This window comes from Astyanax mexicanus, chromosome 8, assembly GCF_023375975.1.
Source record: "Astyanax mexicanus isolate ESR-SI-001 chromosome 8, AstMex3_surface, whole genome shotgun sequence".
Lineage (NCBI taxonomy): Eukaryota > Metazoa > Chordata > Actinopteri > Characiformes > Acestrorhamphidae > Astyanax > Astyanax mexicanus.
Genome location: NC_064415.1, coordinates 4,367,046 through 4,392,132, shown reverse-complemented (window position 1 = coordinate 4,392,132; position 25,087 = coordinate 4,367,046). Strand labels below are relative to the sequence as shown.

At 39.0% G+C, this 25,087-nt stretch overlaps 2 protein-coding genes and 1 long non-coding RNA gene across 5 annotated transcripts in view; 2 read left to right on the top strand and 1 right to left on the bottom strand.

The window, feature by feature from the left end:
* The window catches only part of dync2i1 (dynein 2 intermediate chain 1), a 30,502-nt gene extending 25,521 nt beyond the window's left edge, over positions 1-4,981 (top strand). For both annotated transcript variants that reach the window (XM_049481943.1, XM_022685363.2), the window contains 3 exons: positions 765-893; positions 2,765-2,988; positions 4,078-4,981. In XM_049481943.1, coding sequence (XP_049337900.1) covers positions 765-893; positions 2,765-2,988; positions 4,078-4,249 — 525 coding nt within the window. In that variant the 3' untranslated portion in view covers positions 4,250-4,981. The remainder of the gene's footprint in view (positions 1-764; positions 894-2,764; positions 2,989-4,077) is intronic.
* LOC125803769 (uncharacterized) overlaps positions 1-25,087 on the bottom strand; it is a 152,393-nt gene that overhangs the window by 122,400 nt on the left and 4,906 nt on the right. Inside the window, exon 1 of one of the 2 annotated variants that reach the window (XR_007440157.1) lies at positions 13,503-13,794. The exons of the other annotated variant lie outside the window; for it this stretch is intronic. This is a non-coding gene — a long non-coding RNA (uncharacterized LOC125803769). Of the gene's footprint in view, positions 1-13,502; positions 13,795-25,087 lie in introns of those variants that run through there. 2 annotated transcript variants of the gene reach the window in all.
* Positions 5,036-25,087, top strand: part of wdr97 (WD repeat domain 97) — a 28,936-nt gene continuing 8,884 nt past the window's right edge. The window contains exons 1-17 of the mRNA XM_049481940.1: positions 5,036-6,857; positions 8,250-8,558; positions 9,599-9,849; positions 10,709-10,830; positions 12,241-12,934; positions 13,905-14,053; positions 15,128-15,364; positions 15,470-15,560; positions 15,654-15,786; positions 16,688-16,749; positions 16,940-16,991; positions 17,366-17,524; positions 18,833-18,979; positions 19,839-19,964; positions 21,393-21,551; positions 22,131-22,370; positions 24,024-24,218. Of these exons, the coding sequence (XP_049337897.1) occupies positions 6,777-6,857; positions 8,250-8,558; positions 9,599-9,849; positions 10,709-10,830; positions 12,241-12,934; positions 13,905-14,053; positions 15,128-15,364; positions 15,470-15,560; positions 15,654-15,786; positions 16,688-16,749; positions 16,940-16,991; positions 17,366-17,524; positions 18,833-18,979; positions 19,839-19,964; positions 21,393-21,551; positions 22,131-22,370; positions 24,024-24,218 (3,207 nt within the window). The 5' untranslated portion in view covers positions 5,036-6,776. The remainder of the gene's footprint in view (positions 6,858-8,249; positions 8,559-9,598; positions 9,850-10,708; positions 10,831-12,240; positions 12,935-13,904; positions 14,054-15,127; positions 15,365-15,469; positions 15,561-15,653; positions 15,787-16,687; positions 16,750-16,939; positions 16,992-17,365; positions 17,525-18,832; positions 18,980-19,838; positions 19,965-21,392; positions 21,552-22,130; positions 22,371-24,023; positions 24,219-25,087) is intronic.

The following is a 25,087-nucleotide window of genomic DNA, read 5'->3' as shown; positions in this document are numbered from 1 at the left end:
ACCAATTTTAGACTGTCGTTATCTCTACTACTGGAATAAATGCCAATTTACCTACTGGATTTCTCTTAAAGGTGTCATTCCTTCGTTTTTTCATTCATTTTAAAATGTCCGGTTGTGTCTTTAGTATGAATGAATGCCATTTGAACTGTTTTTTGTAAAAAAAAAAATGCTTAGGTGATCTGGTATAACGCTGCTTTAGTCCGGTGGAGGAGTGGGGCAGGGAGAAACTATAGGATTTCGCCTCTTGCTCGTGAATATTCATTCATGCAAACATATTGCCTCTGATTGGCTAACAGCACTGCGACACCAGCGAGACAGACAACAGTTAAAAAAAAATTAAATAAAGATATTTTTACACTAATAACAGTCTTTGCAATGTCATATGTTACTATACAACATGGGTTCCAGTGCTTTATTGATAATTTAGTTCGATCTTTCCATTTGAGTAGAATTATTTTTTATCCATTGTTATAGAAATGAAGATGAACATTTAGAGACCAATTTTAGACTGTCGTTATCTCTACTACTGGAATAAATGCCAATTTCCATCCTTCCAAATAGTCCTCTTAATATAGCTTTTGTGCTATTGTGGCAGGAAGCTTTAGAGCAGTTTAGAGAGTCTGAGGTAAATAAGTGAATGTGGTGTTAAACTTGATTGTTTAAGTGAACAGACTAAAAACGTGAGTGTGATCAGTGTGCTGAAGGGATGTGTAATATAAATGTGTTTGTGTTAAAGTAATATATTTTATTCTGGCTGGCTGTAGGGTGTGGTGAGGCGGGGCACCAGACACGGACTGAGAGCCGTCCCGAAGCTCTACAGACCTGAAGACGGTGAGAGACCTGCAGACATTACAGCTCTGGACTTCTGCCCATCTGGAGAACCCTTCTTCCTGGTGAGGATTATTCATCTCAGGTTCACACTAAAAGACATTTGGAGTGGTCAGGTGCAGTGTTCATTTTGACTGCAAATTTTGATTTAGTTTTAGTCATTTTAAGTAATTTGAAATGTTTTTAGTTTTAGTCTAGTTTTAGTTGATTAAATATCATAAGAATATAGTCGACTAAAACTACTATGTAGTTTGTAAAGGGTGTAAATGTTAATGCTTTTTTATCAGTTCCCCTGAATTATTAACTACACACTTATAAAAAAATAAACATTTATTAACCAGTTGTGTAATATTGTTAATGTTTGAATGTGACTTTAAATATTTTACATTTTAAATTTTGTTTTAGAAATCAGGACATAAAACATTTGAATAGTTAAATTATAGTTTGAACAGAGCTGTAGGCGCAAAAATACAGTTTTTAAAGGATCTAGTTTTATCTCCAGCAGTAACCCAGCACACCTACTGAAGCTACATTCTATAAATGAGCTCAAAAAACACACACACACTCACACACTGTCCTGTAGAGATGCTCTCAGGATGTACTGAGAGACTTCCTGAGTTAAAGTAAGAAACTTATGAGAAAGTGCTGTTTTTAATGCTGTTTTAATTTAGTTATCGTCTCGTTTTTGTCTGGAAAAAAATCTTCGTTGGCGAAAACTATGACGAAAATTATTCGTCAACGAAGTTAACACTGGTCAGGTGGCTGTAGTTCACACTACATTACTGATATGGGGCATGGAGTCACAAATTACGCAATTTTCACTGTGGGAATTTGCAGAATCATCTGACTGCTTTACAAAAGCATGTTTTATCATGAGAACTTGCAAGAACATAACACATGTGAGAACTAGTAATGACATACAGAGGATATATAGGTTGGACATGTGGTTCACTCTCTACATGTTCCCATTGGTTCCCATTAGCTGTAGATAGTCACTGCTCTTGACTCCTAGTTGTCGCCTGGTCTAGGTATTAAACCTGCTCGATATTTGCCTGATTTTGCCTGATTTAATAAGCTCCCATCATGAAAATCTGGATTTTCCTTTTTTTACTGAAATAAAGAATATTATATTATATAAGTAGTATACTATTCCATCCCTTCCCATTACATCCTATATAGTTCACATATAGAGAGGAAGTATAGCTATAATTTCTACATGTCTCAATACATATTGTCCATATTGAGTATCTCCTTCTATTCAACATATTCTACACTTTAACCCTACCCATTCAAACTGCTTTTTTGAGTGTTTCTGCTGTAAATGTGGTTTTTGAATAAGAAACAATAACAATCATGCCATTTTTTTTATTTACTTTAAAATGTCTAGTTGTGGTCTAGTGTGAAAAATTATCATGTGAGCTGTTTTTTGTGGTTTTGGTGATCTGGTATAACCCTGCTTTAGTCCGGTGGAGGAGTGGGGCAGGGAGAAACTATAGGATTTTCAGCTCTTGCTCATGAATATTCATACATGCAAACATATTGCTTCAGATTGGCTAACAGCACTGCGACACCAGCGAGACAGACAACAGTTCAAAAAAGTTTTAAATTAAGATAATTTTTTTTTACACTAATAACAGTCTTTTCAATGTTATATGTTACTTTACAACATGTGTAATAATGCCCTGCTAAGTGCAGTTCAGCCTATACTGATCTAGTCTTAGAGTCTCTGTAAAACACAAAATCCACCGGAGATCCTATTTAAACCTATAGATACTTACACACAGAGGTGGATAGTTCAGATTCAGAATGATTAAATGTATATAGTATGCAATTTTCTAATACCAATAATAAAGTAATAATATATTAATAGTCGTAATAATGAACGATAAGTGTTAAAAGTTTATATTACGTGTTTTAAGTTAAGCTCGTGTTGCAGGTGGGCTGCAGTGACGGAACGGTCCGGCTCCACTCAGTTCTGCGGGAGGAGCCGGTGTCGGAGTGGTCCACCGGTTCAGGAGATGTTCCGGTTCTGTCTGTGTTGTGGTCCAGAACCCGGCCATCTGTCTTCTGTGTTCTGGATGCTGCTTCTGTCTTGCATATCTGGGACCTGGCAGAGAAAGACATGTGTCCAGTCATCACTGAGAGCTTTCAGACAGACCGGTGAGAAAAACCAGCTCCCCTAAAGCACAAAGCATATGAAATATTTTAATAATAGTTTGTTTAGGTCATTAATAAAAATAGTGCTTCATCATTCCAGAGAGCACAGTTCCTCCCCTGCTTCACAGCTCAATACTGAGGGCTTTATACCCCACTATTTAGCCCATACCTGGCATTAGAGAACATGGTGTCAGCGTGCCCATCTAAAAATCTACTTGAGTAAAAGTTACATAGTTACATTTTTATTATTTGATGTAAAAAAGTACAAATCATAAATTAAATAATTATTAAATGAAATAAAAAGTATTTGTTCAGACCACCCCATAAAACATTTTTTAAGAACAAGTGGCATATGTTTCTATGATCCATTTTTTTCTTTACTGTTAAAGAGTTAAGCTCATATATTTGACCATAAACTGTATTTTTATAGATTTAAAATTCATTATTATTTTTAAACTTTTTAAACCATTGCTGTGCTTTCACTGCTATTTACATGTTTTTTTAACATTAAAGCAGATTGATTAATGTTCCCAATAAAAACTTAAGGAAATACCATTAAAAACATGAAATCATACAAAAAACTGTTGGTCGGTGCATGCGCAGTGGCGAAAAGAAGTACATATTGATGGGTAGCGTAACTCAACAGAACAAAGGTTCCCCTGAGCCGCGCACAGAGACCCCAGGCTACACAGCTGATTCACACAGCGCCTCTCCCTCTAACTGCAATAAACACTGCTGGGAAAAGTTCAGCTGCGCTGCCATGGAGAACAAAACACTTTTTTTTTCCTTTTTTTTATTCAAACAATTTGTTTTGTTTTTTTCCTAGCTTTTTTTTTTTTACTCAGTAACGTGAAGTTTTCCAAAGTAGCGAGGTAAATTACTTGTGTCAAAATGAACTTGAGTAAAAGTAAAATTACCTAATTTAAAAACTACTATAACTAATTAAAAAAATTACAAATTACTCGCAAATCTAAAATCTACTCAATTACATTAACGTGAGTAAATGTAATTAGTTACTTTCCACCTCTGGGTATAAGATAGGGTCGTATGTATCGTTTATAGTAAAAAATATATTTCTCTCTGTCTGTGCAGGGTGAACGCTATGGCAGTGTTTGGGGAGGCAACCAGGCAGAACCGTTACTCAGGCATGGCTCTGGCGAAGCAGTCGGGCAGGCTGGAGATCCACTTCCTGAAGCCTCCTCTCACCGTTCCTCAGCCTTCAGACTCAGAGAAACTCCACCTGCTGGCACAGGACAACATCTAAAAGTCCTGGACAGTCATCAGTACCTATCAGACATGGTCTTATTGCTGCACATTTTGCTGATTTTTCAGCTGGAATGTTAAAGGGATGTTAAATACTCAATACACAACTTCAAAAATGGAACGTCCCATCCATCTGTACCTACTATCAGACCTCAATACAACTCCAATAATTTATAAAACTTTACCATGAGCACACTGACCAGTGTTCAGATTCACTCACAAGATAACACCTCACAACTATACAGGTGTGGGCATCCTTAAACCATGCTCTGGGGGTAACTGTTGCTGTAGTTGCTGTTCTTGTCCAGTGTGAGGCAGTACAGTCTTAATCATTTAGTTAATAGAGCCAAACCTGGCATTTCATTTCCATATTTTAAAATATGGCTCACATATTTACAGCAGATGGATGGGCTGGATGCAGGAGGGTTATAGAGGGTTATAGAGGGTTATAGAGGGTTAGTTGTTTGGTTAGTAGATTGTAAAAAGAATGTTTTTATGTGATTTTTTGCACTTAGATCAGATTGTTGATAGTAACACATAACTGAAGCTCTGTACCTCAGGGATATACTCAGAGTGTGTATATATACACTGTATATAACACTACACAGTTCACTACATATCACACTGTCTGTTACTGAATCTGTACAGCTGAATCTGATCAGTACACTTATATTTACAATATATCTCCAATAAAATGTATTGTTATTTTTGTATTAAAGACAGTTGCTATATATCGTGATGTACCCACATTTTTTTAAGTATTTTTTTTTTTCAAATGTTTTTTTTAGATAAATAATAGAACACAGATTAATTTAAGAAACTGATTTACCAAATAAGATTGACAGGCAGACTCAGATAGACTCAAATAGACAGACTCAGATAGAAATATAGTCAAACTCAGATAGACAGACTCAGATAGAAAGCTAGACAAACTCAGACAGACAGACTCAGATAGAAAGCTAGACAAACTCAGACAGACAGACTCAGATAGACAGACTCAGACAGACTCAGATAGAAAGCTAGACAAACTCAGACAGACAGACTCAGATAGACAGACTCAGATAGAAAGCTAGACAAACTCAGACAGACAGACTCAGATAGACAGACTCAGACAGACAGACTCAGATAGAAAGCTAGACAAACTCAGACAGACAGACTCAGATAGAAAGCTAGACAAACTCAGACAGACAGACTCAGATAGACAGACTCAGATAGAAAGCTAGACAAACTCAGACAGACAGACTCAGATAGACAGACTCAGACAGACAGACTCAGATAGAAAGCTAGACAAACTAAGACATGACAGACTCAGATAGACAGACTCAGACAGACAGACTCAGATAGACAGACAGACTCAGAAAGACTGATAAACAGACATACAGACTTGGATAGAAAGATAGACTCAGAAAGAGACTAAAAAAAGACTCAGATAGACAGACTCAGTCAGACAGATAGATAGAGAGACTCAGATAAACAGACAGACTTAAATAGACAGACTTAGAAAAACAGACAGACAAACTCAGATAGACCGACTCAGATAGAAAGATAGACTCAGAAGGACAGACTGATAAACAGACTCAGATAGACAGTCTCAGGCAGACAGACTCAGAAAGACAGACTGATGAACAGACTTAGACAGACAGACTCAGATAAACAGAGAGACTGAGATAGACAGACTGAGAAAAACAGAAAGGATCAGATAAAAAGACTGACTCAGATAAACAGACTCAGGCAGACGGATAGACAGACTCAGATAAACAGACAGACTCAGAAAAAAACAGAAAGACAGACAGACAGACTCAGACAAACAGACTCAGGCAGACATATAGACAGACTTGGACAGACAGACTCAGAAAGACAGACTGATAAACAGACTCAGATAGACTTTAAAAAAACAGACTTAGAAAGATAGACTTATAAACAGATAGACAGACTTAAATAGACTTAGAAAGACAGATTGATAACCAGACATACAGATGAAAGATAGAAATAGCGATTGTTAGCCAGAGATACACAGATAGACAGGCAGATGGATAAATAGAGACATATATAATATTGCAGACACAGACTCTCAGGTAGACAGACGGACAGATAGATGTGTATATGTGTTGGGGGGGGGGTGTACAGTAGGATGTCTGAGCAGTTGTACGCTGGTCTCTTAGCTACGCTGAGTTTGGGGTTTGGTTCTTGGAGACCACGGCGCTGCTGGAGCTGCTCAGTGGAGTTTATGGAAACCAGTAAGCGCTTTAAACAATGGGCTGCTGATCCAGTCTGCTGCCATGGAGGCGGAGTGTGTGGTGGTGGGGGTTTACACAGGGAGCTGCTGAGGGTCTGGCTGGGTTTATATCAGAACTGCTGGAGCTCAGAGGAGCTCAGTGGTGTAGAGTTTATGCATTAAAATACTAAATTTAACCTGAATTATTCTTAAATTATTAATTTAACCTGGATCTGGAGGCTGAGACTGAGGCCCAGGTCTGGCCGGTGGAGAGACACCCTGCAGCAGCTCGCTGTGGCCTGGAGGGGGCGCTATGGATGCCACTGCTGGGGATAAAAAAGAGAAAATCAGACTGAAATGGAAATCCATGGATAAAGATCTAAAAGACAGACAGGTATGTAGAGTGGTGCTTGAAAGTTTGTGAACCCTTTAGCATGTTCTTTATTTTGAGATAAAAATAGTATACTAATAATATTATTATTGGGGAAATGATTTAATATTGCATATTTGTAAGATAGGATTAGCAGTTAGTTTGAAGGTGAAATTAGAGTTTTTTCAATAAATGGAATAATAATTAGGTGTAAGTGAGCGGAGCCTGTTTCATTTAAAGAACAGGGATCTATCAAAGCCTGCTCTTCACAGCAAATGTTTGTGGAAGCGTATTTCCACACGAACAAAATATATTTTTGAGGACCTCAGGAAAACGTTATTGATGCTCATCAGGCTACAAAAGGCTACAAAAGGTTACAAAACCATCTTTAAGTGGTAAATTTAAGTGGTTGACCAAGATCACTCTAAGAGCAAGGTGTGTGATAATCGATAAGGTCAAAAAGGACCCCAGTGTAACTTCTAAGCAACTGAAGGCCTGTCTCGCATTGTTAGAATGGAAGATGTTAACGATTATGAATTCACCATCAGGAGAACATTGAAAAACAGTGGTGTGCATGGCAGGGTTGCTGTCTAAATAAAACATTTCTGTTCATTTGCAATTTGCTAAATATCACATGACCTAGCCAAATGGCTAGTGGAAGAACGTTTTGTAAATGAATGAGAACAAAATAAACCTGGCAAATCCAGCATAAGAACCTTATCCCATCTGTGAAACATGGCGGTGGTAGTATCATGATTTTCTGTTTTGCTGCATCTGGGCCAGAATGGCTTGCCTACATTGGTGGTACAATGAATTCTGAATTATATCAGAAAACTCTAAAGGAAAATAATATGGTCCTGCAGCAAGACAGCTACCCTAAACACACAGGTGGTTCTACAAAAGAAAGGTTTAAGAAGAATATAGTTAATGTTTTGGAATGGGGCCAAGTCAAAGTCTTGACCTTAATCTAATAGAAATGTTGTGAAAGGGCCTGAAATGAGAAGTTAATGTGAGGAAACCATATTAACCACCAACATCCCAGAGTTGAAGCTGTTCTGTGTGTGGAGAAATGGGCTAAAATTCCGAAATTTTGTTATTGCTGCAAAGGAGAGAAATCACACCAGATACTGAAAGCAAAGGTTCACATACTTTTTTCACATTTACAAATATGCAATATTTGATCATTTTCCTCAAAAAATAACCATAATGAACAAGTATATTATTTTTGTCTCATTTGTTTAAATTAGTTCTCTTTATCAACCGTTAGTGTGAAACTATTTATGCAGATATATAGAAAAGTCTAAATGGTTTACGAACTTTCAATCGCCTCTGTATGTAGGTAGGAATATAGATTAAACATAAATGATTTCTCCAGATACTATTCTAAATTGTATAATTGCGATTCTGAATTTCCAGCTGACCCACGGCCTGAAGTACGTCCACCGTGTCCCGTGTGAGGACACCGTCCAGTACATGAGCTGCAGTGGGAGAGCAGAGGGCTTTCTGAGTTTACACCGCAGTGGGCGTGTCACGTTTTATGAGCCTGACGGGCATCTGAGAGACACGCCCACCCCGCCCATAACTGTGCCCTATGAGGGCCTCGCCCACACCCAGCGCCCGGACAGGCTGGTGGGCTGGGGGCCCGGGGCCACGCTGATATTGCTGGACTCACAACTAATTCCGCTGACCTGCGCTCAGGACCCCCTCGACGTACGAGCGTGTCAGGTACAGTCCACTCACTCAATTAATCAATTAATCAATCAATTAATCAACCAATCAGCAAGGGACTCAACTTTTGTAGTGCTCGCACTACCTAGAAGGCTATAGCAGCACTTTGCATCCACTAAACAACACCATAGCATTCACCTAAAAGATCATAGCAACTGCTTAGAAACTACCTTAGCAACACCATAGCAACCACCTTAACTGCTAAAGCAGTCATCTTGCAACACTAAAGCACATTATCTTGAAATGGCAGCAGTATGTGGACGAGCATTGTCCTGTAGAAATAGCGCACCATTGTAAATGGGAAGGTGGGTCATGCAGCAAGACAATGTCGTCCTACCAGACAATGCTTCAAAAATAAAGTTCCAAAAAGTTAACATTTCGGAAAAGGAGATTTGTACATATATTTACGGTGTAACTGTGTATTTATTTATTTAGGCCAAAGCTAACTCTAAAAAAGCTGTAATCATCTGTAATTAATGTATTAATTACTATTCTCATTATAAAATAATACGTTGTATAATATAATCTTTCTGTAATTTTACAATCCTTTACGAACATTTTTTTTGCTGTTTTTTAAAGTGCAGAATAGACCACAATGTAGAGCATGGCAGCACTAGAGCAAACAATTTTTCATCAAATTTATGTGATTTAGAACACATTTAACCATGTTTATTTTACTATTTTATAGAGATGGTTTGTGAAATAAAAAGGCTTCCAATAAAGTAGTAAGTAATTAAATGTATATTTTTTAATTTATTTAGAATATATTTTCTTCTATTCGTATATTTTTCTCATCAGTGGAAAATAATTCAGGTCTGAAAGGGTAAATTTAGTGGAAATGTTGTGGAAGGAGCTAAAGTAAGATATTAATGTGAGAAAACCCAACAACATCCCACAGTTGAAGCTGTTCTGTACGGAGAAATGCGCTAAAATAAAAAAAAAGAAAAATAGTTAGCATGTTAGCAATAAAGGCCTTTATTCATAGATTTACAGTATATAAACTGTATATAACTCATGTTAATTATCTCTGTGTACAGGTTCTGGAGGGTTCTTTGGAGCTGGTGACGGTGGGAGCTGGTAATGTGTGTGTGTGGTGTTTGGATCACATGGTGTGTCGTGTGCAGGTGTTGGAGGGTTTGGGCCTGGATGCTGTGTTCACGCAGCTGGCTGTGGCCCCTGCTGTGGGCTCTAAAGGCCCCCGAGCGCTGGCCCTGTGTGATAGAGTGGTTACCGTGGTGGACCTGACCGAGGGCCGCGTCCTCCAGCGCACGACGAACCTCCACCTCAGGTCTGTTTACACCAATGCTCACAATCAGCAATCAGAAATGTACATTTTCTAGGTGGTTGCTAACAAGTTGGACAATGAAACTGAAACACCTGGTTTTAGAGCACAATAATTGATTGTGGTGACGGACAGTTCTGGTGGAAACAGGAGAGTTGAGGTGCACATTGAATTCTGCGTGATTTGATCAGCCAGGGTTTTATGTTTTTTGGATACAATCCGGGTTAGCACCCGAACATCCCTTTCAGACAGCTTCCTCTAACAGCGTCCACAGTTAATCCTGTTGGATGTGGTTGGTCCTTCTTGTTGGTATGCTGACATTACCCTGGATACCGTGGCTCTTGATGCATCACAAAGACTTGCTGTCTTGGTCACAGTTGCTCCAGCAAGACGTGCACCATCAATTTGTCCTCTTTTGAACTCTGGTATGTCACCCATAATGTTGTGTGCATTAAAATATTTAGAGCAGAACTGTGCTCTTACCCTGCTAATTGAACCTTCACACTCTGCTCTTACTGCTGCAATGTTCAATTAATGAAGATTGGCCACTAGGCTGCTCCAATTTAGCCATGAAACCTAAAAAACCTACACTAAAATGATGACAGGTGTTTCAGTTTCATTGTCCAAACCCTGTAGATATAAATACATGCATTTTACACAGGAACTCTCTGGCTTGAGCATATTAACAGAACGAATGCACAGAACAGTACATTGCATTTACTATATATTTCATCATTAAACTTCAAAATATAGTGTAATATAGTGTTAAAACATTTAGAATTGCTGATTAAAGGTTTAGAATCACTGTTTAAACAGTTTAAAATGTTAGAAAGTGCTAAAACCTGGTTGCGGTTTCTCTGTTCAGGAGGATCACAGGGCTGGTGTACTGCCCCCTGCTGCAGGCGGTGGTCACTGCGTCCGAGGACGTGTCCATCAGAGTTTGGGGACCAGACTGGGAGCTGCTCATGGCATTTGTGGGACACACTGGTATAAAAAATAACTATAATAATTGATCATTTCAGCATCACCACAAACCTATAAATAGCAAAATCAGAGAAACTGAGCATTCTGAAGCGGTCTCTTATTTTTTTCCAGGGCTATATATTACTTTAGTACAATTTAATTTATTTTACATACAAATAGCAAAACACAACAAAGCATATACTATTAAAAATCTAATCTCATTACTGATTTTAGGTACATAATGCAGGAAGCTTGATGATGATAAATAAATCCTGCTCATAAGTATTACCTATGCAACACTAGTACCCTCCTCCACCTAACAGCTAGATTACTGTGGCGGTTTATGATCCAATCAACAACATTGAACCCAAATATGAAGATCAGACACCTAACAGCTGGTTTACTGTTGCCATTTATGATCAAATCAGAATCATTTAACCCAAATATTTAGATCAGACACCTAACAACTAGATTACTGTGGCTGTTTATGATCCAATCAACAACATTTAACCCAAATATGAAGATCAGACACCTAACAGCTGGTTTACTGTGGCCATTTATGATCCAATCAGCAATTTTTAACCCAAATATTTAGATCAGACACCTAACAGCTAGATTACTGTGGCGGTTTATGATCCAATCAACAACATTTAACCCAAATATGAAGATCAGACACCTAAGAGCTTATTTACTGTGGCTGTTTATGATCCAATCAGCAACATTTAACCCAAAAATAAAGATCCAAAACCTAAAAGCTAGATTACTGTGGCCATTTATGATCAAATCAGCATCATTTAACCCAAAAATGAAGATCAGACACCTAACAGCTAGATTACTGTGGCCATTTATGATCCAATCAGCATAATTTAACCCAAAAATAAAGATCCAACACCTAACAGCTAGATTACTGTAGCTGTTTATGATCCAATCAACAATTTTTAACCCATATATGAAGATCCAACACCTAACAACTAGTTTACTGTGGCTGTTTATTATCTAATCAGCATCATTTAACCCAAACATGAAGATCAGACACCTAAAGACTGGGTTACTGTAGCTGTTTATGACCAGTCAGCAATTTTTAACCCAAATATGAAGATCAGACACCTAACAGCTAAGTTAATGTGGCTGTTTAGGATCCAATCAGCATCATTTAACCAAAAAATAAAGATCCAACACCTAACAGCTAGATTACTGTAGCCGTTTATGATCCAATCAACAACATTTAATCTAAACATGAAGATCAGACATCTAAAATGAATGTTGCTGAATGCAATCAAATCCTCACGGCAATGCCAGATCACAACACAATCTAGTATAAGTTAATCCAATAAAAGCAGGATGAATCCTTTTTTTAACCCTTGATTTCAGTAGAAACAGTGAATAAACAGGTGTCCCAATACTTTTGTCACACTGTGTCTGGTTGTTTTCCAGATGTGGTCACCTCCCTGCTGCTGTGTCCTCTGTCTGGTCTGCTGCTGTCCTCGTCCCTGGATGGGACTCTGCGCACCTGGAACCTACAGACAGGTGACCAGGTGTGGGCTGTGAGCGTCCCCTCCGGCTCGGACCCTCCGCTGACCCTCGGGGGTCCCAACACTTCTGGCACTTTTTTCTCCATCTCCAGATCTGGTGTAGACTTCTGGACCTTCAACAAGCTCTACGAGCTGCACTGCAAGCTGGGTGGAGACTCATCCGGACCTGTCCGTCAAATACTAGTCCCGCCCACTTCCCCGCCCTACCCTGCTCGTGTACTGTGTGTACATGGTGACAGTGATGTCACTGTGGTGTCAGTGGAAAAGGGGGCGGTGCTTACGACGTTCAGAGCCAATAGCAGGGTAAGATGTGCTGATTACTGTTTATGGAGAGAGATTCTATTGGTTCTGACAGAAGAGGGAGTGTTGATTAGAGCCAGTACACTGACCAATCCTGTGACTGTGTTGGACGAGCTGCATTGTGATTGGTTGGATGAGAAGCAGCAGGTGCAGGTGAGGGCGGGGCTTGCCTGCTGTATGGCGCTGTACAGTTACATTGCCGACCTAGAGGGGGCGCTAGAGGAGTGGAGGTCACTGCAGCAGCAGATGGGGGTTAAAACAAGGAACCGAAAGTATTTGGACAGCGACAAGAACAGGTGAGAAATACACACACACACAATACAGTACACTACATACGTATTTGGAAGTAATTGCATCATTAATTACATAATTATCCTTTAATTTTTTAAAAGTATTGGGAGACATTCATATTGTTTATTTCAAAATTCTGCTCTTGTTGGAGTAACTGTCTCTACTGTCCGAGGAATTTAATGTTTTCTATTATTTTTTGGAACATTGCAGTGAGGATTTGATTGCATTCAGCAACACAATTAGCACGATTTCTTCACGATTCCATCCAAAAGTACTGGACGAACAGAGAGAGTCCTGTTCTATTGGCTCTACTTTGCAGGCAAGCTGTGTGTGTGCATTTGCACATCTTTGTCAGCAATTAGTGCAACTTACAGCAGCTGAATGCTGCATTAATTCTCTGATTTTGCTATTTATAGGTTTATGTTTGAGTAAAATGAACATTGTTGTTTTATTCTATAAACTACAGACAACATTTCTCCCAAATTCCAAATAAAAATATTCTCATTTAGAGCATTTATTTACAGAAAATGAGAAATGTCTGAAATAACAACAAAAGATGCAGAGCTTTCAGACCTCAAATAATGCAAAGAAAACAAGTTCATATTCATAAAGTTTTAAGAGTTCAGAAATCAATATTTGGTGGGATAACCCTGGTTTTTAATCACAGTTTTTTTTTTCATGCATCTTGGCATCATGTTCTCCTCCACCAGTCTTACACACTGCTTTTGGATAACTTTATGCTGCTTTACTCCTGGTGCAAAAATTCAAGCAGTTCAGTTTGGTGGTTTGATGGTTTGTGATCATCCATCTTCCTCTTGATTATATTCCAGAGGTTTCAATTTGGTAAAATTAAAGAAACTCATAATTTTTAAGTGGTTTCTTATTTTTTCCAGAGCTGTATACTGTACGGTGATGAGCCAAAACGTTATGACCTTGAATGAAATTAATTGTGTTGTATGTGTGTGTGTGTGTCAGGTTTCTGGTTATATTGGGTCATCGCAGTGGGGGTATCAGTGTGATGCAGATGCATTCTGGGAACGTCCAGTACAGAGTCTCCGCCCATAACGGCCAAGATGTCCACTGCATACGGGCTTATCCTGACACCAACTGCATCCTTACTGCCGGTATACACACACACACACACACACACACATACACACGCAGTGTTTGTTGGTATGGCGATGATGACAATGATAAAGATGTTGATGATGATGATGACTGGTGAGCTGCAGACAATGACGATGATGGTAACATTGTGGTGATGATTACAATATGCCGGTGACAGATGGTGGTAGTGGTGAGGATGGTTTGATAGATAATGATATGATGTTCATGATGATTATGTAATAGTGATTGTGATTAGAATGATGAAGATGAAGAGAAAATGATCATTAACAGTTACACTGATTATGTTGCAGATGATAGTGATGATGAATGTGATAATAATAATAATAATATATATTATATATATATATATATATTGTGGTGGTAGTGATAATTGTCATGATGATATAAGTGACTATGTTGATGGCTGTGCTAATGATTTTACTGATGGCTGTTATACGATGGTTGTGATTGTCAGTAATGATGGTGATGATGAGGTCGGTGATGATGTTAATGAGATCTTGATTGTGATAATAGCGATGGCGGTAATAATTGTCATAGTGATAATTGTCATGGTGATAACAGTTATGTTTATGGTGATGCTGATCATTACTTTGATTGTTTGTTGATATTGATTATGATTTAAAGTGGGGAAAATAAGTATTTGATATCTTTTTACCTGCATTTGATGCAGATTTTGCAAGTTTTTCCATCAACAAAGAAAAAATTTATTTCAAAATGGGTCGTGGCTGGGTCTTCCAGCATGACAATGACCCAAAACACACAGCCAGGGCAACTAAGGAGTGGCTCCATAAGAAGCATTTCAAGGTTTTTTATGGGCTGAGCCAGTCTCCAAACCTGAACCCAGTATCTCTCACAACAGAAGTGTACCTATGATAAAAATTACAGACCTCTCCATTCATTTTAGATGGGAAAACCTCTAGGTGTGGGTCATTGTCATGCTGGAAGACCCAGCCACGACTTTAACTGCAATTACTCTGTAAGTCAGCAGTTTTTCAAATACTCATTGTTCCCCACTGTACCAGATGATGATGACGGTGATTATGGTAATGAGCGATGTGTGTGTTGTGCAGGTGAGGACAGATCAGTGCTGGTGTGGAGGGTGTTCCCGCATGCGCAGGAGTGTGTGAGTCTGCAGGTGAGTGTGTTCTGCGCTCACACTCCGGTGTGTGTAGCTATGTTGGACTCCCTGCTGACCATCTGCCTTCAGCAGCCACAGAGCGCCACCTTCAGTCTGGTCCAGTACGACCTGAACACACACACTCGAACTGACTACCCCCCACATCACGACCACAGCAGCACCATAACAGGTAACACACACCTACACCTAAACCAGACACTGACTATGACAATGTGTTGTGATATTCTGTTAGAAGTTAGGATGTAATCTAGTGTGTGTGTGTGTGTGTGTGTAGGGCTGTGTGTGTGTCCGAGGCTGTGTGTGTTTGTGTCCTGCAGTCAGGACAGTACAGTGCGCATCTGGGATGAGGAGAACCGGCTGGTAAGGTCAGCACAGTGTGTATGTGTACATGTGTGTGTGTATTCCAGGAACTAATATAAGTAAGCTTAAATGTGTGTGTGTGTGTGTGTGTGTAACAGGACTCTGGAGCTGAACGCTGAGCCGGAGTGTGTGGAGTTTGGGGGAGAGGGAGGAGTGCTGCTGTTGGGAATCAGAGGAGACCTTTACAGAATAAACTGCACACACACACTCCCCCAACACATCCAACTTCGGGTAACACACACACACACACACACACATATTTGTTCAGCAATACACCAGTCAAGCAAAACATCGTCACTGCTGGACTGAGAATAGCCTCCTGTAGGCACTGCTTGGTCTATGGCGTCCTTTATAGGCTGTTTATGGTTGGGCAACGTAATAAGACACATGTTGCACATCTAGAGGGGCACTGATATTGCACTGTGCAGGATCCAGCATTGCAGATCCAGGAATGGAATCTGCCTGGAATCGAATTCACAGATTCCTTGAGTGAAGGTAAAGGTAAAGGCTGCAGCCGTGGTTTTATGTTTTTTGGATGCAATCCGGGTTAGCACCCGAACATCCCTTTCAGACAGCTTCCTCTTACAGCGTCCACAGTTAATCCTGTTGGATGTGGTCGGTCCTTCTTGGTGGTAAGCTGACATTACCCTGGATACCGTGGCTCTTGATGCATCACAAAGACTTGCTGTCTTGGTCACAGATGCTCCAGCAAGACGTGCACCAACAATTTGTCCTCTTTTGAACTCTGGTATGTCACCCATAATGTTGTGTGCATTGTAATATTTAGAGCAGAACTGTGCTCTTACCCTGCTAATTGAACCTTCACACTCTGCTCTTACTGGTGCAATGTGCAATTAATGAAGATTGAACACCAGGCTGCTCCAATTTAGCCATGAAACCTAAAATCCCACACTAAAATGATGACAGGTGTTTCATTTTCATTGTCCAACCCCTGTATTTTACAAATTCGATTTTGCTAATTGTGTTTTTTGCAGTTTTGACTCAAGGACATATACCAGGATTACCATTAATAGACCCTTACCCCAACCATATTAACCCTAGCTCTACTAACTCTAAACCTAACCCTAATCTTAATCACAGTCTCTCTCTCTGTCTCTCTATCTCTGTGTAGTTTCTGTATGATGAGGATCAGCCTGATCCACTAATCTCCTGCAGCTCCACCTGTAAACACAGGTATTACACACACACACACACACACACACATGCACACACACAGAATTGTAGAGACTAAGAGAGAGAGAGACTCCACATCTGATCTGAAAGACACAAATTCAAAAATGTTGGTGTTTGTTTTGCATAAATATGCACGCACGCACGCACACACACACACACACTCAAACACACTGTTCCTCTTTACCTGCAGGGCTGTCAGTGAAGTGGACCATCCTGAAATACAGGAAGATGCCAAAGACCCAGTGAGTGTGTGCTGTTTGGGTGTGTGAAATACTACTGGTTATTAACAGAGATAGAGCGCTGTGTACCACATAAAATCGGTTCAAGATCCCACATTTTAAAGTTTCCTCAGTACTCATACGCCAAAAATAGAAAACAATGATTGTTCACGAGTCTCAAAACACCAGTCTGAGTCAAGTCGGAAGTCTTTTGGGCAGCTGTTTCTATAACAGCTTAATTAAAGGGAAAGGGCCAGGAGGTAACATAGACACGATCAAACCTTGAAACACTGGCCTCCTCCCTCTCCACCGTCTACAACTGTCAATCTGTAGATCTGTGTGAGTGTGTAGTGTGTATAGATCTGTGTGTATAAATACGTGTGTGTGTGTGTGTGCAGGAGCTGGAGTGTTTGTTGGTGAGGAACAGAGAGCTGCTCTCTCTGCAGAATGGAGAGACCCTCAGCAGGATGAAGAAGCCCACCAGTACCCCCCAGACCCGGAGAGAGGCCTTCACCCAGTACCTCCGGCTCATCTACAAACAGCCCAATCACATTCATGTAGGACCCAGAGCTCCTGCACTAAAACTGCACCCCCACACATAGACTAGGATTCAGAAATGTACTGCACAGTGAAGTGTCTCCACTAGGGGGTGCTATCAGACCCAGACTTTAGCTTGGTGTGCATTTTTAGTTTCTTTCTATTCGGGAGGACCTAACAAGTATAAAAACCTTTTATAGGAAGTCGTTTTTGCAACATTTTGCAAAATATTAGCATATTAAAATGTTTCCTTGCCATTTGGTATCAGAAGCACCCAATAAGTCCAAAAACAAAAGTAAATAAGCTAGTTTTAAACATTCAATTCAATGAGATTTTTTACCTGTGCCATGTTTCTCTCTGGACTGGCTGTAGAAACTTTTGACTGGGATTCCCGCCATCTTGTTGACTATAATCACTTGACTATAAATACACTAGATAGTACAGGCTGTGTCTTCGAATGAGGCTAAAGGGTCAACCTTCAAAGTATAATGCTGCAGAGAAGCAGAAATGTATTGTCCTCATATGAGGACGCTGGGTCTCAAGAGGATAAACCTGTGATAACATTTTTTTTTAAGTTTATTGCATTTGATACATATTCAGTTTTGTAAACCTCTACAACATCAGTGTGACAATATATAAATAAGGATCTTAAAGTATCAATAAATAAATGAATTAATTTAATAATAAATTAATAAAAAGTCATATATGCAAAACGTTCTTTTTTTAATAATGTTTCTAAAAACTTAAATTTTTGTAAATAATTGGCCAGACAGTCAAATAAACATTCCATTTTTGTTTATTTAATAGTTCTTATTATTTAGAATTTGTACTGTCTTGCTTATTACTTGATGGTTCAGCATTTTAAGGAATCATATTGTAATAATTTAGCATTAATATAAAAAATAATAAAATTACATTACATGCACAACAAGTCATAAAACATAATAACATACATAAAAATAACTTTTCAAGAATATTATTATGTTGTTGCCTTTTACCAATTACGTAATATTTGTATTGCTTTATTGAGTATAAATTACATTTTCAGGTTGATGTTTTGTAATACTGCACTTTATCATTGGGTATTTTGTCTTTTTTAAGTTAATAATATATAAAATGTGTAATCCTGTATTACATTATTAGGTTTTGTTAGATTTGTGAGTTAATAATAAATAATAATTACATGACTAGAATCATTGCATTGCATTGCAAATTATCACAATATTAAATGCCACACATGCCAGTATCTAAATACTATTAATAATTGTGAATTTTAAACAAGAAGAAAAGCAGAAATATATTTGATAAATGTATTTATGTGTGTTCAGATACCAGATATTGATCCCTTTGATCTGGATGCTGCCCTGTTTCCTCCAAAACCTCCTGAACAGCGCCCCCTGACCCCGCCCACACTTCGGGAGGGCTTCTTCCCCAACCGCAGTCTCATCAGGAACCTGGATGGGAAACATGCACAGGTGATTCTTATAATATAATAAAATCATGCAGAATAAAACCTGTAAAAAAGAGCTCTGTACTTTCAATACACTCTGGAAGAATATCAGACCTTTAGATCCAGGTAATACAGTGGTAGGGATGGTCATGGCTGTGTCCAGCAGCTGATTTTAGATGGTGGATAAGTTTTTACAAAGCAGAGAGTTTCTTTATGATCGAATTCCACATCAGGCTGCTTCTCCCTCAGCAGCCGGAGTCAGAGAGAGCACGATACTAGTCCCTGTACTATAACGTGTTAGGGGAGTGCCAAAAGTCAAACAACAGAAACTACTATATAGTGGAAGATGGATGATCACAAGCCATTAAACCACCAAGCTGAACCTCTTGAATTTCTGCACCAGGAGTAAAGCAGCATAAAGTTATCCAAAAGCAGTGTGTAAGACTGGTGGAGAAGAACATGCCATGTGATTAAAAATCAGGGTTATTCCACCAAATATTGAAACTTTATAAATAAGAACTTTGCATTATTTAAGGTCTGAAAGTTCTGCATCTTTTTTTGTTATTTCAGCCATGATAATATTTTTATTATTTGTCATCAAATAAGTCCCTGAATAGCAGCTTTACTGTTATCATATTTCCATCTGCACTGTTGAACAGACTCCTTCAATCACCTTTATTGAGCTTCAGTGTGGACGTTCCTCCAGCACAGACTAAAGGCTTTCTGATTTTACTTTAAATTATGGAGAAAATTTGTTTTACATTAATGTAGAATAATTATTCTGGCTTTATGAGTAACGGAAGGCTAATTTGTGTACATACAGCATGTCTAATCTGTAGGACACAGTGATGCCAGAGGTTTTTTCTGCTGTCTGTCATCCCCAGGCCTCGCCAGGTTTCATCCCCAACTCTGTGTTGGTTGGGCAGCTGTGGCCGGATGTGGTGGTGGAGAACACTGTGCCTGCTAAACCCTGGAAGCTACGGGACGGCCTCGGCCTGAAGACTGAGGAGGTAAGGTACCTAATTTTACTGGACCTAAAAAGCTGACAAGTACTGGAAGCGTTCACTGATTAGCCAAAACATTAACACCACAAGCCTAGCATTGTGTACTATTGGTTCCCTTTATGACTCAACGGGGGATGGGCTCCACAACACCTCTGAAGCTGCTCATTCCTATCTTACACCTCACGTCTATTTTCACATCTCTGCCTGCACTGTTTAAATAGCATTGGTGCTTGTGAATACATCTATCTATCTATATATATATATATATATATATATATATATATATATATAAAACGCTGATGCTATCTTGGCAAAGCAGGCATGTTGCACGTGCCCAATGAGCTTTTTTTGTTGGGGGCCAGAAGGAGAAATATATTTAAAGTCACGGGCCACAGACTCAGTAATAAAACAAATAATGAAATATTCCACTTTAAATAATACATTTTTCCTGATTCTTTCATTTACACACCATTTTACTTGACTTACTATCTTTATCTTTGACAGTGTTGTGTAAACTAAGATTTTTCAAATTGATGTTTAATTTCATGATGTCTCTTAATATTAAACTCCTTAATCACGGCAACTTTTAGACTCTTTGCCCCGTTTTTCTGCGCTAGAAATGCGCACCCTCTCCGCTTTTAGACTCTTTGACCCGTTTTTCTGCGCTAGAAATGCGCACCCTCTCCGCTTTTAGACTCTTTGACCCGTTTTTCTGCGCTAGAAATGCGCACCCTCTCCGCTTTTAGACTCTTTGGCCTGTTTTTCTGCGCTTGAAATGCGCACCCTCTCCGCTTTTAGACTCTTTGTCCCGTTTTTCTGCGCTAGAAATGCACACACTCTCCGCTTTTAGACTCTTTGTCCCGTTTTTCTGCGCTAGAAATGCACACTCTCTCCGCTTTTAGACTCTTTGCCCCGTTTCTGACACCTAGCGTTCAAACTTTGAGTCTCACATTATAAAAACCTGCTTAACAGCGGGCCAACTTTCATTCTATTTCTAAAATACCTCGCGGGCCGCTCTACAAAAGGAAACAGGCTGCAAATGGGCCGTAGTTTGGACACCCCTGGCTTACACCATCGCTGGTTACGCAAAATACAATATTTCAGGAACATTGCGGTTCCTAAAAATGATCAAATCCAGGTAGCTGTGCCAAACTTTAGGTAGTACAAACTTTTATTGCGTTCCGAGCCACGCAAGGTGTACTTGTCCCGTCGTTACGATAGCAAAGTCACACTGACACACTTACGTAAATCAAGCTGCACAGTGCACGGCAGACGACTCGCCTATAGATCCCTATAAAAGGGACTATTTTTACTTATTAATTACAGCAAAACATTTAAGTTCTGTGGGTTGTAAGATGGTTGGAGCCTCATTGAGCATAATTAAGCCTCAGGCTAATAGCCCAGTCACAGATTAACTGTTTATCATGCTTACAGGAGGAAGAGGAGCAGTTCTCCGACTTTGATGAAGAGAAGAAGTTTGATATGTGCCTTTTGGTACACACTGAAAACAACTCACCAAGTCCACTCCCCACCACACCACCAACACCTCCACCACCACCTCCCCCAAAACAGAAGATCAAAAACATTCCAAAAGTGAGTTTCATGCATGTACAATGTATATATGAATATGTGCACCACTTCTAAAGCAACAGTACAGCATGTGAATTTTTTTTTATTCTTTACTCTACCTCATGAAAACACATATTATGGTTTGTTTAACACTTTTTGTTCACTAAATAATCCAGCATGTGTTCCTGTACAGCTTTAATATAGTCTTCAATATTACATTTACAATGTAAAAAACTCTAAAAAGAAATTAAACACATTGAATGAGAAGAGGTGTGTCCAAACTTTTGACTGGTACTCTATTGACTGCGCTAAGAGAAGCATGTGGGCTAAAGAGGTAGTGATGCTGGATGCAATCAAATCCGTACAGCAGTGTTCCAAGGTCTTCTTTCGACAGTAGAGAGAGTTCCTGCAACAAAAGCAAAATTAACTATTTTTTAATACCCTTGACTTCATAAGAAACAATGAAACAACAGGTGTCCCAATACTTTTGTCCATATTGTGTGCAGAATGCAGCTTTAATATTCTTGTAATGAATCAAATATAATATTAATTTTATCTTTTCTCTTCCTTTTTCTACTTCCTGTCTCTCAACCACCTTTAAAGCCCCTTCCTCCAATTAAACGAACCCCGCCCCCCAAAAGCCCACCATCTCCACCTAAAGCCCCCACTCCACAACCACCCCCAACTCCAACCCCCTCTCCACCCAAACCCACACCCCCACCCTCACCTCCACCCAAACCAGCCACGCCTCCACCTCCCCGCACTCCTTCACCACAGCTGCCCTTCTTCCTGCAGCCGTTTCTGGAGGAGCAGTGGTTCCACAGCATGTACCCAGACCGGAGGGTGAGTTTCACTCTGAAGTACATAAAGTATAGATATCAGTGGTGTGCAGTGAGGCCCTTCTAACCCTTCAGAGAATGGGTGACAATTCATTACATAAATCATTACATTATATTTAATCAGGAAATATATATATTATATTTATTGTTATTGTAAATTATAAGCATATATTTTATAAATTAACTACCATAAAAAACAGCAACTAATTTAAAGCATTAGTCTGTGTTTTTTAGTTGCTACAGGACTCTTATCTGACTGACAGCTGTTCTAACCAATCAAAGCTTTTTAAAAACACTCAGCAGCACAATCTAACCAATCAGATTCATGATTTTCACTACGGGGCGGGGCCATGGCTGTCCAACCCCTTCTCGGCGCTCTGATGAAGGGGCTACGCGCGGGTTAGTGTAAACCGGAGCTCATGCTGATTAGTTCAATATTTAGCTAACTATACTGGAATTGCACCAGTAAATGAGACAAATATCATATATATATATATATATATATATATATATATATATATCATATGAAAAAGCCTTTTTAAGGCTTTTTTAAGGCTTTCCTTCAATGTGAAACAATAATAGGCTGTCTTACTGGTGAGTTTTTGTGTGTACTTAATGTTTTGGCTGACCTGGCATACTGTAGGCATACAAATGAGTGATATTTGTTGGCCAGCTAGATAGTCATTACTCAGGTAGAAGTATAGATATAGATATGACGTTTCAAAACTTCTTAAAGTATAAAAGTAAAAGTAATGTAAGGAGAAAAAATAAAGCCCCCCCCACAAAAAAAAATGATGATAAATGATGATGTTAATGATGATAAATTTGGGATGCACTAGGCTGTTCCCTGTTTCAGCTGCATATATGCTCATCGTAAATGAATGTATTTCAGTAGAATGTAAATATATTCAGTAGAATGTAAATATAATATAAGAAGCTTAGTTGGACTGGAGTTTGTCTGGAGTTCTCGGGACGTGTGCAGGTGTGATGGATCACAGTATAAACCAATAGGGAGTGGGAATGGTATATGTTTATACTTCTCTACATCCAATCACAATCAGATTCACTCTATCTGGATGGAGAGATTTATCTGGATTTTATTGAACGATGAGAAGCGGGAATTAAAACGAGCTGAAATGAAATAGGAGTAACGAGGCGATTTTTATTCAAATATAAGGAGTAGAAAGTTTAGAGAGTAGAAGAAAACTTAACTAACTTAGATAGTATTGTGTCCCATGACTTTTGCCATATCCCTTAGAAGCTATGAAACGCTGCACTGACCTGTGGGATATGTGGGCGGGGTGTTCTGCACTGAATGTGGATGTAACAGATTTCTGCCATAGTCATATATATAGAGCCTGTTTGTTCATATGGACAATTCTAGCCAGATGCTGCCAGTCACCGTTATTACCCTCTACTGCACTGTCCACTGTGGATGGTAATATAAGTATTAAATACTTATCATGGTAAGTAACTGGCCAATGTTCAAACTCGCTCACAAGATCATAACACATCATAACACATACAGGTGTGTTTATTCCCAAGTTATACTACATACTGCTGTGACTTTTGTGCCATGAGTTTTGGGACATGCATGTCTGTGTATGTTTATACTAAACGTATGTGTGTGTGTGTGTGTGTGTGTGTGTGTGATCAGTGTATTCCTGAGTCTCTGGCTCCACTGGAGTTCTGTGGTCAGTTGCTGGACCTTCTGAAGATCTGCAGTGTGGACCAGAAGTTTGGTGTCCTCAGAGCCATCATCACCCTGCACAGAGACAGCCTGCAGAAACACACACAGATCATCACACACAGCCTGCTGACATCCCTACACACCTGCCTGAACCAGGACATGGTACACACACACACACACGTCCAAGAATTACACACTGATGACACAGATAGCTTGTCTTATCCTTGTAGAGAAGCACTCCCAATAGAATAGATCCCCAGATAACATGCTCAGGTGCTACATGTATATGTAGCCCAAGAAGTTTTCAGTAGGGACCCATTTGAGATTAAGGTGGGCTCTAACAACAACTGGGTCCCAGTAACAACACCTATAAACCCCCTCAGAGTCTATAATGCCCACCTGAACCCACCCAGCCCATGTCCCACCCATGTGAGCCCCACAAGTCTAATGCCAGGCATGGTAGCTTCAAGTACTGAGCTGTAATTATCATACCCGCTCTAGTGACTGGATCACCTGTCAGGCTCCTAGAGTTTTTACTGAAATGGGAAAATCTGCTTTTATCTACAGAGCAGCAGCGAGCTGGAAATCACTAAATCATTCTAATCTTTTATTATCTAACCTCCTTCAGACAGCCTGTAACTGCTTTAATTGAGTTTTTCAGTCACTTTTTTATTTACTTTAATTATTTTGTCGTTTTATTTATAAAATGTTATGTTTCACCTTTTAGCCTTTTTATTTTATTTATATTATTCATTTATCATTTTATTTGTTTTTTTTTTTAATGCTTTTACTTTCGACCTTTTTATTTCTTCCGTTTATATATGTATATAACTATATATATATAATTTATATATTTATATTTAATTTAATTTATTTAATATTTAATTCATTTATTTATTTATTTTATTATTTATTTGTTTTTGTAGTTCCATCATTTACTTTTTTATAGTTGTGGTTATTTTAGTCCTTTATTTCATTAATTGTGTTTATATTTTATTATTCAGCTTATTTATCTCTTTGTTTTATTGCTT